At 38.6% G+C, this 17,070-nt stretch overlaps 1 protein-coding gene across 9 annotated transcripts; it reads left to right on the top strand.

Annotated features, from left to right (window-relative positions):
* The first annotated feature begins 713 nt into the window (after positions 1-713).
* On the top strand, positions 714-16,809 carry LOC135108325 (tRNA-dihydrouridine(20) synthase [NAD(P)+]-like). Of its 9 annotated transcripts, XM_064019170.1 has the most exons (15): positions 1,641-1,736; positions 2,608-2,779; positions 2,904-3,042; positions 3,855-3,954; positions 4,562-4,794; positions 5,190-5,334; positions 6,174-6,316; positions 6,775-7,003; positions 7,498-7,610; positions 7,740-9,327; positions 10,918-10,970; positions 11,316-11,505; positions 14,002-14,151; positions 15,777-15,850; positions 15,951-16,809. In XM_064019170.1, exons 1-10 carry the CDS (start codon positions 1,656-1,658, stop codon positions 8,068-8,070), a joined length of 1,686 nt encoding a protein of 561 aa, XP_063875240.1. In that variant the 5' UTR covers positions 1,641-1,655; the 3' UTR covers positions 8,071-9,327; positions 10,918-10,970; positions 11,316-11,505; positions 14,002-14,151; positions 15,777-15,850; positions 15,951-16,809. The 9 variants fall into 9 exon arrangements, with proteins under 9 accessions (XP_063875247.1, XP_063875240.1, XP_063875239.1 ...); XM_064019177.1 differs by lacking the exons at positions 1,641-1,736; positions 10,918-10,970 and adding an exon at positions 714-1,432; XM_064019169.1 differs by lacking the exon at positions 10,918-10,970.
* Positions 16,810-17,070: the final 261 nt, after the last annotated feature.

Raw genomic sequence — 17,070 nt, 5'->3', positions numbered from 1 at the left:
TGTAGCTAAAGTAGCTGTGGTCTTAACACAAGGCGGTCGACCCGTTGCATTTTTTTATCGTACCATCCAAGGTTCTGAAAGACGTCACGCCGCTGTGGAGAAAGAAGCACAAGCCATTATTCTAGCAGTACGCCACTGGAGACATTACTTATCGGGGAGGCATATCACCATCAAAATGGATCAATGTTCAGTGTCGTATATGTTTGACAAGCAACACAAAAACAAAATAAAGAACGACAAAATAATGAGATGGAGGATGGAACTTTCGGGATATAACTTTGATATAGTGTATATACCCGGCAAGGACAATTTCGCTCAGACACTGTCGCGAGCACAGTGCAGTGCGACAAGTCGTAACCTTCGCGCTCTGTGTGGCCTCCATGATGCCCTGTGCCACCCATAAGTTACTCGTTTATGTCGCTTTGTACGCTCCAAAAAAAAACTACCATTCTCTGTAGAAGATGTACGTGAGGTTATTAACACGTGCAAGATCTGTGCTGAGTGTAAGCCAAAGTTTCATTATCCAGACTAAGCTAGACTCATTAAAGTTACTCAGCCGTTCGAACGGCTGAATATGGATTTTAAAGGTCCCCTTCAAAGCACTGACAAAAATAAATACTTTCTTAACATCATATATGCATATTCTCGATTTCTTTTTGTGTTCCCGTGTTATAATATGAACACTTCAACCATCATAAAATGCTTGAATCTTCTTTTCTCAGTTTTTGGTATGCCTGCTTATATCCATACAGATCGTGGCGCATCATTTATGAGCAAAGAACTGCGGGATTATCTGACTAGCAGAGAGATAGCCTGCAGCAGGACCACAAGTTACAACGCTCAGGGCAACGGACAAGTCGAGCGTTACAGTGGTGTCACGTGGCCTGCCAGAAAGGTGCTGGCAAAGTGTCCTGCCGGACGCTCTTCACTCGATCCGTTCGTTGTCATGCACAGCCACCAACGCCACTCCCCATGAGGGTTTATTCAACTACACACGTCGATCATCGTCAGGGACCGCCATACCTGTCTGGTTGTGTAACAGGTCCTGTCCTGCTGAGGCAATATGTGCGGGCACGCAAGAGCGATCCACTGGTGGATGAGATGGAATTAATTCAAGCCAACCCGCAGTATGCTCATGTTTGATACCCCGACGGGAGAAAAGACCGTGTCTATCAAACACTTTGCTCCTACAGGGGGTGACTCTGACCTCCAAGTCGGGAGGGCCACTCAGACGCTGATGGATGCAGACATGGAGAAGGGACGAATATTAGCGGTCGTGGGCCTGGAGACTGCCATGAGTCGGAAACACCAACTTCGCCTAAGCCATCAGGGACACAGCCACTTCATATCGTTCTGAAACCAGCGGCGAACTAACGAAGCTGAGACGATCCAGTCGCATAAGACGGCCACCTATTCGTTTTGCACCATCATAGTATGTTATTTTTGTACAATATATATATATATATATATATATATATATATATATATATATATATATATATATATATATATATATATATATATATATATATATATATATATATATATATATATATATATATATATATATCGACTTTCTGGTATTATCGTGAATGCATATTAAATATTGTCCCTTTTCTGCTATGATTTAGGGATGTAACAACAATTTATTCACAATGTGCGCTGGATCCAAGGAATCTTATGAACTTTCTTGGCTGGTGGATCAGCTATCGCCGAAACTGTCTCGTCTTGGCGATGTAAACACGGCGTGAAGGGCCGAGGGGTGTCAGACACGAGGGAGACCTGCAGTAATTAAGTTACACGTGCCAAACCACTTATAGTTTACCTGGGTGTCCCTCAACACCCAAACTTTCCTAGTCCTCATACACACTAGGACAGGTAACTCCACAAGACAGGTAACACGGCAGATTCTAATCGCCTGAAACATCTGCAGGCAGCACATGGGGGACGAGAGGCAGTGGCATTGCAGATAATACGGCCGAATCAAATCACCGACACTCATTGCGATCTGTGGTCCGTGTGGTGCCGAGCACTAGTGCCTCCCCGACACTCGTTGCGATCTGTGTTCCATGTGGTGCTGGTCGTTAGTGCCTCCCTGACACTCGTTGCGATCTGTGGTCCGTGTGGTGCCGGGCGCTAGGGCCTCTTCGACACTCGTTGCGATCTGTGGTCCGTGTGGTGCCGGGCTCATGGAGGTATAATGGCCGGGCAGGCTGGGCCCGCATTTTGCAGATGTGAATTGCCAGTTTTGAATTTGACAAGAACAGGAACTAGTAATTATCGTGTACCGTGAAATGCATAAAAGACTTAGATTGTACACAATACTCAAGACAGCAATACCCCCTGGGTAATTCTAAATCATAGAACCGCATCTCATTGTAATCACAGGTGAGCCCGTGAACATGATCACAAAAACGAGTGTAACAGAGCTCTTGGTGAAGACAGTGTGGCACCACTTGGCATCCTGTACCATAAAAGTTAGTCTGTGCTGTAGGGTGTACATGATTATGATCCACTTTATTTGTTTGTAGTGGAGACTAGTAGTATTTATTTGTTTATGTTTTCCAGTCACACCTTGTGTATTAATGCATTTTTTCTCTACCTCAGGTGCAAAAGTGCAACATGAGTGACCAGTATAGAGGGAAGGTGATTGTGGCACCCATGGTGAGGGTGTGCACGCTGCCTTTTAGACTGTTAACTGTTGATTATGGGACTGATCTGGTCTACACAGAGGAAACAGTTGATTACAAAATGTTGCGTTCTATTAAAAGACAAAATGGTAAGAAAGATGTAACTTGCATGAAAAGGTGCAACAGATTTTGGCAGTTATCTTTATTATAATTGACAGCACAGTTAAGACAGAAATGTCTGCAGGTTGCTTATAGTCTTCATTTTCTTTTCAGATGTGTTGGGCACAGTTGATTTTATTGATAAATCAGATGGAACAGTCTTTTTCCGAACATGTGAAAGGGAACGCAGCAAAGTAATTTTTCAAATTGGTACAAATGATGCCCAAAGAGCACTCAAAGTGGGAAAGATGGTGTAAGTTATGACTACAAGATGTAACTATACTGCAAAATCTTGTAATCTTATAGAATGAGTATTGAATCATGTTCATATTTTCACCATTGATTATCAGTGAATGCTTGAAATAGCACAGTAAACACTCATAAAGATGTTGATTGTGTTAATGTACTAAACCAGAACCCCAGACTGTACAACTCCTGAAAGGACATTGTGTGGACTTAGATCAATAGATGTGCTCATTCTTATATTCTAGTATTCTGCTATTCTGAAATAACCCTTCCTTCCTTATACAATTTTGCTTGCAAGTTTATATTTTTAGTGGTGGTCTTTTATTTCTAAATGTTGATCTCTAGCTTTCAAGGAGGCAGGCATGCTGTCCAGTTTTGTAAAAGAAAATCTGGACATCAAATGAAATTATAATGATAATGCATGCCATCTGCAGCAAAAACCATTCACAAAGTTCGATTTCTTCTGATAAAAAGTAATATGGACAAAATAATTAAATAATAATAATAATAATAATAATATTATTATTATTATTATTATTATTATTATTATTATTATTATTATTATTATTATTATTATTTATAATTAATATTAATTCAAACAAGCAAAATTAAATAAAGAATTATTGTAAATATCTGAACAAACCCATACACCTCACTTTCTTAAATCATTGGGTGTAAAGAAACTTCACATTGACCTTTAAATGCTCTAATAGGCAGCCTGGAAAATGTTATATTGTAAATAATAGTGTAAGTTGGAAGTAAATGATTTATGTGATAGATATCTCTGCTCTTATCTAACATAAACTATGGACCACACAGGGAACCGTATGTGGCTGGATTGGATGTTAACATGGGCTGCCCCAAAGAGTTTAGTCTCAAGGGAGGCATGGGAGCAGCACTTCTCACTCAGCCAGACAAGGTTTGTCTAGTATTTAAGGACTCAATATGGTCTATTATGGAAACAAACACTCTTAAATGAATAAAGTACATTTTTCATTGTATCATATCTTGAATGCTTGTGAAAGTCAAATAAAACCATATGTCAGAATTTAGGATTATCAAAATTTCCAAGCCCTTGATTTTTTTCTGTGAAATACATCATATTAAAGATTTGCCTATATGAGTAATGAGACACAGCACAATGAGTAGTATATAGATGTGTCATCTTACAAGTTTAATATTAATCATCAAAATGCAGTAATATAGTGGTCACCTGCCTTAATGGACCACCTCTAAAATGAATTGCTGCATTACGAACTATTTTATTATGCATTGACTTACGGGATTTGTAAACATTCATGATGACATGGTCTGCTTGTGCAGCCAAGTTGGAAGAATTCCCTCACTATACTCCTTATGCAATGTGATTTCCACAATGAGACAAGACTTGGCAAGCTCCATTAAAGGAGGATCTTAACTTGGCATATAGTCATTGTTCTTATTACTATTGGCTGTTTTATTGTCGTTGCAGTTATAGTAGTATATATCGTTGCTGTTAGTGATGCCCTGATTATTGATGCTTTCAGATCAAGTCTATACTGACTACACTTGTTCAAGGCCTCACCATACCAGTAACTTGTAAGATCAGAATTTTGGACTCTCTTCCTGAAACCTTGGAGCTGTGCAAACTGATTGAAGAGTGTGGTGTGGCAGCCATTGGAGTCCATGGCCGCACCAGGCAGGAGAGGCCCCGCCATCCCAATCACAATGATGTCATCAGAGAGATTGCAAAGGTTCTTACCATACCAGTAATTGCAAAGTGAGTAGATAACTTTTAATATTTAGCATAAATGCAATACACAGAATTCAGACTGAACAAGAAGGCTCACTGGTTGTCTGAAAATCAGGATTTTCCTGTTTTATTTTATTTATTTTCCATTCATTCCCAGAATTGTATTCTAGATATTGAAACACTGAGAGTAAGTTTAGATGCATTGTTGAATCATTCATAGTGATATATTTTTGAGAAGAACCTAAATAACGTGACAAATAAATTTTACATAACCTTGCATCTTTGTCAGGTATCATTACATAATGTAAGTTAAACATTATGAGCTTGAAGCATGCTTTCATAATGATATTACAGTAATATATCATCACTTATTGTCATGCTCTTTAGTTTCCTCATTTACTTAGTACTAATTCTTCCTACAGTGGTGGCTCAAGAGAAATTTCAAGACATGATGATATAAAAAAATTCCAGCAAGACACGGGAGCATCTAGTGTGATGATTGCTAGAGCAGCCATGTGGAACTGCTCCATTCTGAGGCCTGAGGGATTCCTTCCTTTGGACACGGTGGTAATGTGAACCAAGCATGTGGCAGCTATTACAGTGCTTTCATTTGAATACAGGAATTCTTTCTTCAGTTGCTTTTCATTTTACTTTTTCCCTGTGCTTGGTTGTATAAAAGTCATAATACCTATCACTGAGATTTTGTAGATTAGTGTAGTTTGTCTCAAGCAGTTCTGTAAATCTATCAACTTAGTGTATAGCAGGCTCATGTAATCCAAAATATCAGATGACAAGGTCTTAATTTTGCTCATTAGGAAGCTTACAAACACTAAACATTGAGGTAGGGAGGGAGTCAAACCAGAGGAAAGTGGGAAAAATAAAAATAAAATAAAATAAATAAATAAATACACAGACACAGCAGGCTCAGGATGACTGGATTATGGAGACTCCCTTTCTCTTGCACTCATTAGTGTTGGTGCCTGATATAGGTAATTTGCATTGGCATATTCTATAGCTTGTCCAGACAGGGTTACACTTAACAGTATTGTAGTCTATCAGCCTTTTCACCCAGCATACTTCAGTGATGAGTAAGTGCTGTACTTCATCGTAGAGATCATTGATAATTTATACCACAACCCTTTCACAGCAATGGTCATTCCTGATTAACATTTAAAGGAATGTGAAAGAATTGTTTGCATGGATACACAAAAGAGAAAATCAGAAATTTAATCTGGCTCTTCTAGGATACATAACTGCTAAGACTGTATTACAAAAATAACAGCCAAAATGTTGTAGGTGATTATTAGAAAAAATGTTTAGCTTTAAAAGAACTGAACATGGTGAGGAAAATAAATAAAATAATAATAAAAAAAGGCATCTTTCAAGTTATATATTTTCATTTCCAGATTGAACAATACTTGAGGTACTGCATTCAGTATGACAACCCATTCACATACAGTAAATACACGGTCCAGAACATGCTGAGGGAGCTTCAGGACACACCTCGTGGCAAGGCCTTCCTAGAAACTCAGACCTTGCAGGAAATCAGGTAATTTTGACTGACTGTAAAGGGAGATTTATATTTTGTTCTACACTGCTTTACCCCCTTCACTGCTTTGGTGTCACCTGTTAACACCCAGAATACTGTTGAAAGAGTTGGGGAATGTTTTTGTTTTTTAATTTATCTTTTTTTTTGTATATTTGTAGCTTTTTTTTTTTTTAATCAGTTGCTTATTATTACTAGAAGTAAGCCTTGTGTTTGTTGATGTATTGGTGAATATGTTTTTGCATCAAATTTGTTCTAGCATTGTACCTATATTTGACATACATACTCATGTTCATTAGCCTGGCTTCTTGTGTTGACAGTATCATGCACTTTTCATCAATACTGTTTACTACCATCCCATTGCTTGCCTGGGAGCACTGATCAGTAGTAATAGGTTTGTTTTATGTTAATTTTCTTTATGGTTGTACATAAATTCAAAAGTTTATTGCATCTCTCCACAGTATAATCTGGGGTTTGGAGGACTATTTTAAGACACAACTGGCCAAGCAAAATGAAGGAAGAAAATCTCTTAACTTTGAGATGAGTGAAGGTAAAACAGCAATGCCCCCCAGTGCTGACCATGTCAAGATTGTGGAACGAGAAGAAAATGGACAGAAAGTAGTGGAGATGCCCATTCAATTCATACGAGGAAATTTTAATAATGCTGACCTACCAAAGATGCTACTAAATGTAAGTAAAATGTATGCTGCAGTGCATCAGGAGATAGCTGTGGTGGAAAGATATTCTTGAAGGAAACAGTACACTGCTGGCATCCTTTTTTTTTTTTTCCAGTGGTTGCAAGAATTGATGTTTTTGCCATTTAAAACAAGTCTTTAATATCAGCTTTCATTTGTATGTTTGTATATAGTTTGGCTGTTCTTGAGGCTCCATGAAATAATATTATGTATAGCCTACCAGAAAACAGATATCCTCTTCACAATCTGCTTTGATCATCATCATAACATCCTTTATTTTTCCTTTATGGGATTGGATTGTTTTGTGTTTGGAGTAAGAGGTTTCCTTAACCAGATGCATTTTTCAGACAGGAGTTAGTTTTGATTTTGAGGTAACCTTCCACTAGGGAGTCTGACAATCCTTGCTGAAACTGATAAATTTATACAAAACTTCAATATTTCTGTATCTTAAGTGAAATTAGTTATTAAAACCTGCTCTGATCTTTTCAGACCCATGTGTTTCGCAAACAGTTGAAAGGACCCATGTACAGTCATGTTATTGTTGACAAGTTCTTCAGTGCCTCAGTTACTGTTGATGGTGTCAGGTACACCTCAACCCTCAGGTAAGCTCTATGAATAAGATTGTGAGTCACATGTTTTCAATTGATTCAACTGTAGTGAAGTTAAGAGGTACATGTTATCAATTAATTTTTACTTACTGAAAACCTCTAAAAAGCAGTATTTTTCTACAGGGAGAAAAGCAAGAGATATTCAGAACAAGGTGCAGCCATAGTCTTCCTACATGCAATGGGACTGGTTAGTAAAACTTATGGATTTGTCCCTCCACAAGGTGCCCGAAAATATCTTACTGAAGTCACCAGACAGATTGTTAAGGAAGATGTCATGTCTAATGAGATTATGAGGAATAATGATGCAAGAATAGAAAATGAAGAGACAGATTGTAAAAAAAGACGCCTTGAAGATGACAGTGCTTCAGTGTCCTTACATCAACAAGAAAGTTCACAAGAAACAGACACTTCCAGAAACAATAATAAAAGCAGCATTACAGATGGAGCATCTTGACAGAAATCGCATTCAAAAAATGATGTTTTAAGCAAAAGTTATGTACCTCATTCAAAGAGATAAAGATACATTAATCTTCCTTATTTTATTTAATCTTTTCTGACTATCAGTGAATAACGTTATGAAATCTGGACATTATAATATTAAATGGAATACATAAAATTATATTCAGAATAATATATATATGCTATATATAGTTTTCTAATAATATATTGTGTGTCAGTGGAAATGCATGGATTCCTCTATTAATGCAGTTTATAATTTTGTACGTTTGGGGATTTGTGGGTTAAAGGGTTGTGGGTATCTCCTATCCTAAAACCCACACAACTATGCAGAATTGTGATAAATGCAAATCCATAAGTGAAACCAGGCATACAAAAGTGAATTTATCTGCAGAAGTGGTAAACCTTAGATGTTGGTGATACGACTCTCTCTCTCTCTCTCTCTCTCTCTCTCTCTCTCTCTCTCTCTGTCAACATCTACCTTTCTTTCTTGCTGGAAGTTTGCCTACATTCAGCCTGTTCCTAAAACGGGTGACCATTCTAATCCTTAAAACTACTGTCCTATTGTTTTAATTTCCTGCATATCTAAAGTTTTTGAATCTATCCTCAACAGGAAGATTCTTAAATATCTATAAAAAAAAATAATAATAATTAAAAATAAAAATAAAAATAAAATAAACTACTGTCTTCCAACTCAGTATTATGAGAACTCGAAATATCAATTGTATGCAATGCCTTCATAATTCATATATAGTCTGTAAAACAGTGAATATCATGGCTTCAGTTATTTACCGAAGTAATTTGCTCTCCTAGAAGAAAGACCGGCCAACCACGTGGTGACACTCTTTGTCGCTGTACTAGAATCCATAATAACTTACATTATATAAACTTTTGTTCAGTAATATTTATTTGCTCTCTCTTGAATGTACCTGCTACATTTCAAGTATCTTGGATCGAAGTACAAGCGAAACGTTAAATTCCAAGTATACGTACAGGGACGCAATTCATAAAAATCTGATTCAAATACAAGTATGTACGTAAGTACAAGTATGTATTTACTTGGTCCCATCTCTCTCTCTCTCTCTCTCTCTCTCTCTCTCTCTCTCTCTTAGAAGCCCTAGTGGCCTCCTTGTCGGCCCAAACAGTAAACAAGGGAACCACAGTGTCGGGCAGCGAGGCACACGCAGTAACCTTTCATCCTCTCAGTCGCAGCGTATCCTCGAGAGCAAATATAGCGGCGCTGCGAGATGTTACTGTGAGTATTACTGTAATCCTTTGTTGCGAGTGGCCTTAAAATCCTTGCTCCTGTGCTTGAATAACTTTACGTAGATTATCTTACTGAATAGATATTTAACTGCAGGCACTAATAATTTGATTCTACTGCACTCTTTGCTGTGTGTGATTTTTTACGAAATGTGGTCTACGTAGTCTGTACAACATACGCCAGGGCATTTTATCAATCATGAGAAGCTGCGGCGATCAACAGTTGAGTGCGCGTTGATATAGCTACTAGAAGTGACAGTACACCTTGAGAAGGATAATACAAAAATTGGAACTTTTCTCCCACCACGTGAAACGAGTCATAATGACGCAGTAATACTTTGAAAACTTTGTAAACTGAAATTCTCTACAAACAGCTTTGTAAACTAAACACAAATATTTATTTATTTATTTATTTATTTATTTATTTATTTATTTATATTGGTATATACTTATATTTCAAGAAGGCTACATTTTGTGCAATAATCATTGCATATAGTAAATAAACAGGAGTAGGTATGGGTTGATATTAGGCTGGAATTTTATATAGGATCTATATATATATTATGAAATGCTTTGTTCTCTCATAAAAGTTCTCATGGATGTTTTCGCCACTGACTAAGAAATCCTTGATAGACAATTATTAAAATCATGAAAACATTTTCAAAACAACAATTTTTTTCCATTAGAATCTGTTACAAGCACTGGAGATTAGACGATAAATAAAATAATAATAAAAGCTATTCCACGTTATCGTTCTCATAAAGGTGTGAGCAGAGGTTGAGCAAGAGAGTCGAGACGTCAGTCAGTTACTAATAACAACCTCTGATAAACTACTCGCTATGTAATCCAGAGAAACAGTTTAGCTATATCTATAGTTAAGCGCCCCATTAACCTTAGAAATCAATAATTATTTGTCAATTGACTGGTTGGTTAAATTTAAGGGGCGGAACAATATAGTGAAACGTACCCCCACGAGCAGACAAGGGGCGCTTCGCTCCCTTGCAGGGTACGGGGCGTGTGTCGGGGAGGACTTTACTAGGGCAGCTGGGAACGGCTGCGGCTTTGACTCACATGGTTACTCTCAGTGAAAAGTCACACAGAGCAGGTAAAGGAAAACACACTTCTTCTTATGTCCATATATTACATAACAGTACACAAAATCACCGTGCAAGAGTCACAGCACACAGGCAGGTACAGGGGCGGGAGGCACTCGCACCGTCACAGCCAGTCACAAGTAAACTCTGCTCGCACGTGTTGTTACGTCGCGGTCTCGATGCCCTCTCTCAAACCCTACCTCTCATGTCATCACCTCTGCCAGGCACACTTAACTAAATCTATTCTAGCTTGCAAGATAGAAGTACGAGTCCTGTCGATTATCAATACTGGTAGGGATAATTGCTACTTATACTATACATGCACTCACACCCACAGAATTAAACGGTACCGTATAACAATTATTCCATGGTTAGCTAACCCTTACACACACACACACACACACACACACACACACACACAGACACCCTCGTGACCTCAAGGCCTCAGAGGTCAACCTATAGGCATGTGTCAACTCTCCATCCATTAGCGCAGCAGATAACGGGGCCAGCCTTTCAACAACGAGCCACACAACGCCGCTAGGTAAGTCACCCTCACATGTACTCATATGAGGTTATCTCATACACACAGCATGCTCATGTGTTCGCCTGTAAGGCTGCTACATATACGCGTTCGTAACAATATATATGGAATTTTCAACACTAAGGAAACGGCAAAGACTTCATGTATCATTTATATATATCGTAGAATGCATTGTGCATAATATTAATGTGTGTGTGTCTGGACGGTTATTGTTTACATTTATATATATATATATATATATATATATATATATATATATATATATATATATATATATATATATATATATATATATATATATATATATATATATATATATATATATATATATCTGTGGGGAAACAGAAAGACAATGCTGCCTGGCTTCGCATTAGCAGTGATGGCAGTAGTGGTGGTGGCGAACAGGGAAATAAACTGGCGAGAATCAGGATCGGGGTGGGCCAGTGAGTGTGAGTCGCCGGTGTGTGGAATAGCGGAGAAGCAGGCGGAGGGGCTGGCCAGGCTGAGGGTGCTGAGCGACTACATCAAGGAAACGGTAAGAGAGATGATACAAAACTTGTAATATGTTCACAAGTGAAGCAGCACGACCTTTCTTTGATATAATACATCTCTCTCTCTCTCTCTCTCTCTCTCTCTCTCTCTCTGAGCAACAACACGACACACTACACTGAGGAACAAACTTGCCTTGTCCTCTCCTGATCCACATAACGTGATGTTTGCTGATGCATCTATTTCTGTGCTACAACTCTACTCTTTAGAATTAATTTCCAAACAGCTACGTAAGTATACACACAAAGGTCTGTTGTTCATTGCTTATCTTCGCGAACACGACGTGCACAACATCACTGGCAACACGTAGGCTGTTACCAACTGCACTCAAGTGACAACCTGCCAGAACTTAGCACGCTCCGAGAGTGATTATTGAATTTTCTCTTTTCAATATTACAGCATCGATTTCACTGTATTCTAGATGTCACTGGAGGATTTCATCGAGTTCCGGTGCTTTCAAACGTATCGACTTTTTGCCGTTGTGCCAAATCACCCTCACCGTCAAAATTGTTCCCGCCTGGGCGCAACACCGTCCATGACACAATGTCTTGCTCTCAGATGACAAAGAATGTATGTCTATGGACGCCTTTACACGTTACGACCATAGACGTGGCCGGCAGAACGCCGTTCATGACCGCCGTGGTCACTAGAAACAGCGTGAAGTAAAGCTGGGAATAGCGTGAAAATGCCCTGTACATGGCACCCTATGGACGCATTCAGATATGCCTGGTATTATGTTTGCAAAGTAGTGGGCTCATCCTGTTAAGCAGCTCATCAAATGATTTTTTATTAATTCTACATGAAGTAGTTGATAACTTTTGTCGTCCTTTTTGAGCCTTTTATACGTCCATGAAGGCTCCAACGACTGCTGGTCTGTCACCATTTACTCTATGTACTCACTTTTTCCCATGCAAACGTTTTCTATTCTTCTTTTTCTTTTTAAATTTAGGTAATACAGATAAAGAAAGTGGTCCTGTGTGTCCATGATGAAAGGATAGGAGCGACTGGCGTCTGGCGGCCCGGCGGGTAGGGAGCAGGGTTGGAGTAATTGTAATTTAATTGACATGTAATTAATTAATTAAAATGATTTTAATTAATTGCAATTATGGAAAAAAATAAAGCAGTAGTAAAATTCTGAATAGCTGATAATGATTAAGTGTAACAGTCAATTGTATGAAAAACTACCTGCCATTTAGATATACATAAGCCGACTATCTACAATTTCTTTGAAAATTAAGGATAAATAATAATAATAATAATAATAATAATAATAATAATAATAATAATAATAATAATAATAATTATTATTATTATTATTATTGTTTATTTATCTTTTTTTTTTTTTTTTTTTTTACAAACTGGTTACTTAAGTTTGAGCCATTTTTTGTTGATAAGAACAAAACTAAAAAAACGAAGTCTCAATTTTTTTTTTCAATTTACATTACTTCTTTCCACCTTTGTTTTTAATAAAGAGAAAAGCTTCTAACCATAATGAATTGGTAAATTTTTCTACAAATTCGTTAAATAATTTGCACATTTATTCAATAAGTGACAACCACATAATGCATGTTTTTTCTTTTTAAAACATTTTTCCTGTCCGAAGCTGGGAATTTGTAATGGCAATTAAAATGGATTTTCTTTTAAAGTAATTGTAATTGAATTTCATTGTAATTATAATTATAGCTGTAATTGTAATTTGTGTAAGTAATTGTAATTGAAAATTTCAACTGAAATTACTCCATCCCCGGTAGGGAGTCACGGCGCGTCCCATCGTGGATGGCCCATCCTCACAGCGGCGCGATCTGTGGAATACACGGCGGTGTCTTGGACGTCACATAGCGAAAGTCGATACTTTTGAAAGCGGTCTAAGGTCGCTTTCATGCTGAAGGATTTTATATATATATATATATATATATATATATATATATATATATATATATATATATATATATATATATATATATATATATATATATATATATATATATATATATATATATATATATCAATTCGTTTTGAAAGGGGTTTCAAAATAATTTACTTACTTATCCATCATAATTTATCTCTATTACTTTATTATGAACCTGTGTCGAAGGATTTAATTACTAGGAATTACAAATTATTTCAAATAGCAGCAGAATTATAATTATGTCCTTGAAGGAAGTGCTCACTCGTACCCCATTCCCATCCCTCCCTCGTATCCCATCCCTCATCCCCGGGCTCATTCCCTGAGGGTTCTTGGTAGCATAACTTTCAGGGAAAAACTTATTTATGACTGATGAAAATGACTATGCTATCAAAGTGCTCCTCAGGAAGAATTTCATAACTCGATTATCATAAAATCAAACGCAATTGGTGTAACGAGTAAATATTAAACTATGATTCTCTCTCTCTCTCTCTCTCTCTCTCTCTCTCTCTCTCTCTCTCTCTCTCTCTCTCTCTCTCTCTCTCTCTCTCTCTCTCTCTCTCTCTCTCGATACAGATGAATCTGATGGAGTCTGTCATCGCTTCCCTGGACGAGGAAATGATGGGAGTGGCACAGGAGCTGAGGAGTGTGGTGGGCCGCCGCTGCTACTCCCGGACACTGGCGTCTCTCGGCCCTCTTATGGACCGTTGGAACCACACCGTACAGGTACATAGAGTGGATCCCATCCTTTCTTTTACAGTAGCATTAGGAGTATTGTAGCACAATAGTATGTTGCTATTGTTCACCTGCACTCATTCCAATAGTAGTAGTAGTAGTAGTAGTAGTAGTAGTGGCCGTCACCGTTACCGTCACATAGTTACATTTGTCGTCACTCTAGAGGCCCTGATAATCACGTAATATCTATTTATACCACTGAAGATTCGCTGTTTGTATTTTTTTGTATTGAATGTTTTACTTAAATTTATTTATGTGCTTATCATTTACTTACTTAAACTTACACACACACACACACACACACACACACACACACACACACACACGCGCACACACGAAATTACTTTAACTCAAATGGAATAAAAACGGTAGAGATGTGATTATATGGAATAGAAATATGTAACAAAAGGAATTATGTATATATTTAAAAGTTTCCATCAATCGTTAGGAGAATACGAGAAACTTTAAAAGTCAGCCTCTTGAATACAGCAATAGACAAGTGGAAAGAATGATAAAAGTAATAAATAAATGTAGTGATTGAGGACAGCACGATATTACTGCGAATACCCCGGTTAGGCGGGCGGGAGATGGTCGAGAACTGAAGAATGATCTAAATATTTACGTTTTTGCCTGTATTTGTTTATTGACAATAGCCTCTTCAAAAACAAAATGTGAATATTTGTTTATCGTGGCTGAGCGATAAATATTGTCTGCAACATCACCAATAATCATTGCCTTAAATTTCACTCTTGTATCAGTACATTCTGTTGTTATTTACATAGAAAATACCATTAATTTCAATTACTGTAAATTACTGTTTGTGAGTGTGACTTTGATTACAAGGTATTCCGGGATTAAGGAAACGGAAGATAAATAGGAGAGTAGGAAGAACCAATTCATACATCTTATGAAGCCGCGTTAAGATTGTGTATTTACATACTTGTAATTTACAGGGCCTGAACTACGTTCGTGTGGTTCCCATCTCCATATCTGTGTGTGTGTGTGTGTGTGTGTGTGTGTGTGTGTGTGTGTGTTGAAGTTTATTTACCTTGTAAAGCTTACTTGTTTATTGTTCTTTAAGTTTCAATTTGAAAGGCATTAGTTCTCAATTGTAAAAAAAAAAGTTTTCATTCGCATTCCGAGCCTGAGGGGTCAAGTTTAGCAAGGTTTTAAAATCTAATGGTTTCATCTTCATAACCCTTTGTGATGGCCAGCTGTAGTGACTGGGGGGGGGGGGTACAAGGGCCCCCAAAATGACCATGGGACATAACGATCGTTTTAAAAGAGCGGCATCAATCGTCGTGGTCTTGATGAAAGCCTGTCATGGCTAAGGATTTATCCAGCCTTAGATCAGTTTCTCATCAATTCTGTTAATAGTCTAAGTGGGGGAATCACTCAGCCCTGAAGCACCATGGAAACACCCGAGATCTTTAAGACTGAATAATCTCGCTATAAGAGCCTCGTTATGATAATTAAATTATTCCTATACCTTATTACCAGTCAGGCAGTGACTATTAATTCGGATATTGTAGTTTTTGGTGGATCTTTCCTTTCCAGACACTGCACTATTTTTCCCATGTATCGGAGAATCCCCTAATAACTCATTTTGTTTTCAGCATGAATCAGAAAACATCATTGAAGTTACTAGCGACTCTGAGGGTACTCGGTCGTCCACGGACATGGAACAAGGGTAAGAGAGAGAGAGAGAGAGAGAGAGAGAGAGAGAGAGAGAGAGAGAGAGAGAGAGAGAGAGAGAGAGAGCATATATAAATTTTCTTTTCAATATCTAGGTCGATCTCCTCGATGTCTCAAGACGTTGATACCGTGTTGGGCGATCCTTACTCCACCACCCAACACACCTCCCAGTCCCAGCACTCAAGCAGCACCACATACAGCACTTCGCCCGGTTCCTTCCAGCGTCCGAGCAGCACTTCTCAAACCAGCAGTACCTCACACACTACTGCCTCCGACAAAACCAGGAAGACGAGCCACAGTCCAGATGTCAGCTATAAGTACGAAGCTCAGCCTTCAGTCACTACGACGACATACGTGGCACCAGAGCAGCCGCAGCCAGAGGAGGTCGGCATGTGGCGAGGAGGCAGCGGCCGATGGCAGGGCGGCGGACATGGACAGGGCGGCAGCCGAGGACAGGGCACTGGTCGAGGACAAAGTGGTGGTCGAGGCAGGGAACAGGGTGGAGGTAGAAGGCCAGGTTGGGGTGCGGGTCATGGCAGGGGTCAGAGTCACGGTAGAGGTAGATATCAAAACAGGGCCCATGAGGAAGAAGCTCCAGTACAGCCGCAAGGATCAGGATGCCGCGGTGTTCCAGCAGGATCGCCTCATTATATACCTGGCTTAGATGCTTGGTGCAAGATTAATTGTTCTCAAGGCAACTGTCCTTCAACCCACTGCGTCTGTTAAACTGCATTTTCATTATGTGAAGGTGGCAGGGCAGGCTCACTGAAGAAATGGTACGGCCCTGTTTGTTGCCGCTATGGGTGTTGCAGGCAGCATGAGACATATACAGTTATTTGATTATTCCATCTGGTAGATTTAAGTGTTGACATAATCAGAATTAACTCATTGATTGCTTTATTTTCTCTTGACATTCACCGTCTCCTTGTTGTAGCAATAAAATATATAAAACAATTTGTTAAGGTTACTTGCCACACAGACATACTTTTGATTAGCTGATTGATAAAAAAAAAAAAAAAATAAGGAAAGTTCCGCAACATCTCGGTCATATGGCGCTGCGGAATGAAAGAGGGAGAAAAGAAAAACAGAGAAAGGGGGAGGGAAGGAAGGCGACCTCACTCATCCTTGACCTCACTGGCAGTCTCCGTCCATCAACGACGAAAGGGGAGCGCGTCCACGGAGCCGACGGGCACCAAATTCTCCGGTGCATATATA

The sequence above is a fragment of the Scylla paramamosain genome, chromosome 17 (assembly GCF_035594125.1).
Source record: "Scylla paramamosain isolate STU-SP2022 chromosome 17, ASM3559412v1, whole genome shotgun sequence".
Classification (NCBI taxonomy): Eukaryota; Metazoa; Arthropoda; class Malacostraca; order Decapoda; family Portunidae; genus Scylla; species Scylla paramamosain.
This window is presented reverse-complemented; position numbering and strand designations above follow the sequence as displayed.

What these genes read in the sequence shown, in the direction of transcription:
- LOC135108325 (XM_064019169.1), top strand. Translation starts at nt 1,656, where the DNA reads ATGTGCGCTGGATCCAAGGAATCTTATGAACTTTCTTGGCTGGTGGAT. An exon ending in ACCATACCAGTAATTGCAAA is followed by an intron (nt 4,795 to 5,189) that starts GTGAGTAGATAA and finishes TTCTTCCTACAG; the next exon opens with TGGTGGCTCAAGAGAAATTT. An exon ending in CAGACCTTGCAGGAAATCAG is followed by an intron (nt 6,317 to 6,774) that starts GTAATTTTGACT and finishes ATCTCTCCACAG; the next exon opens with TATAATCTGGGGTTTGGAGG.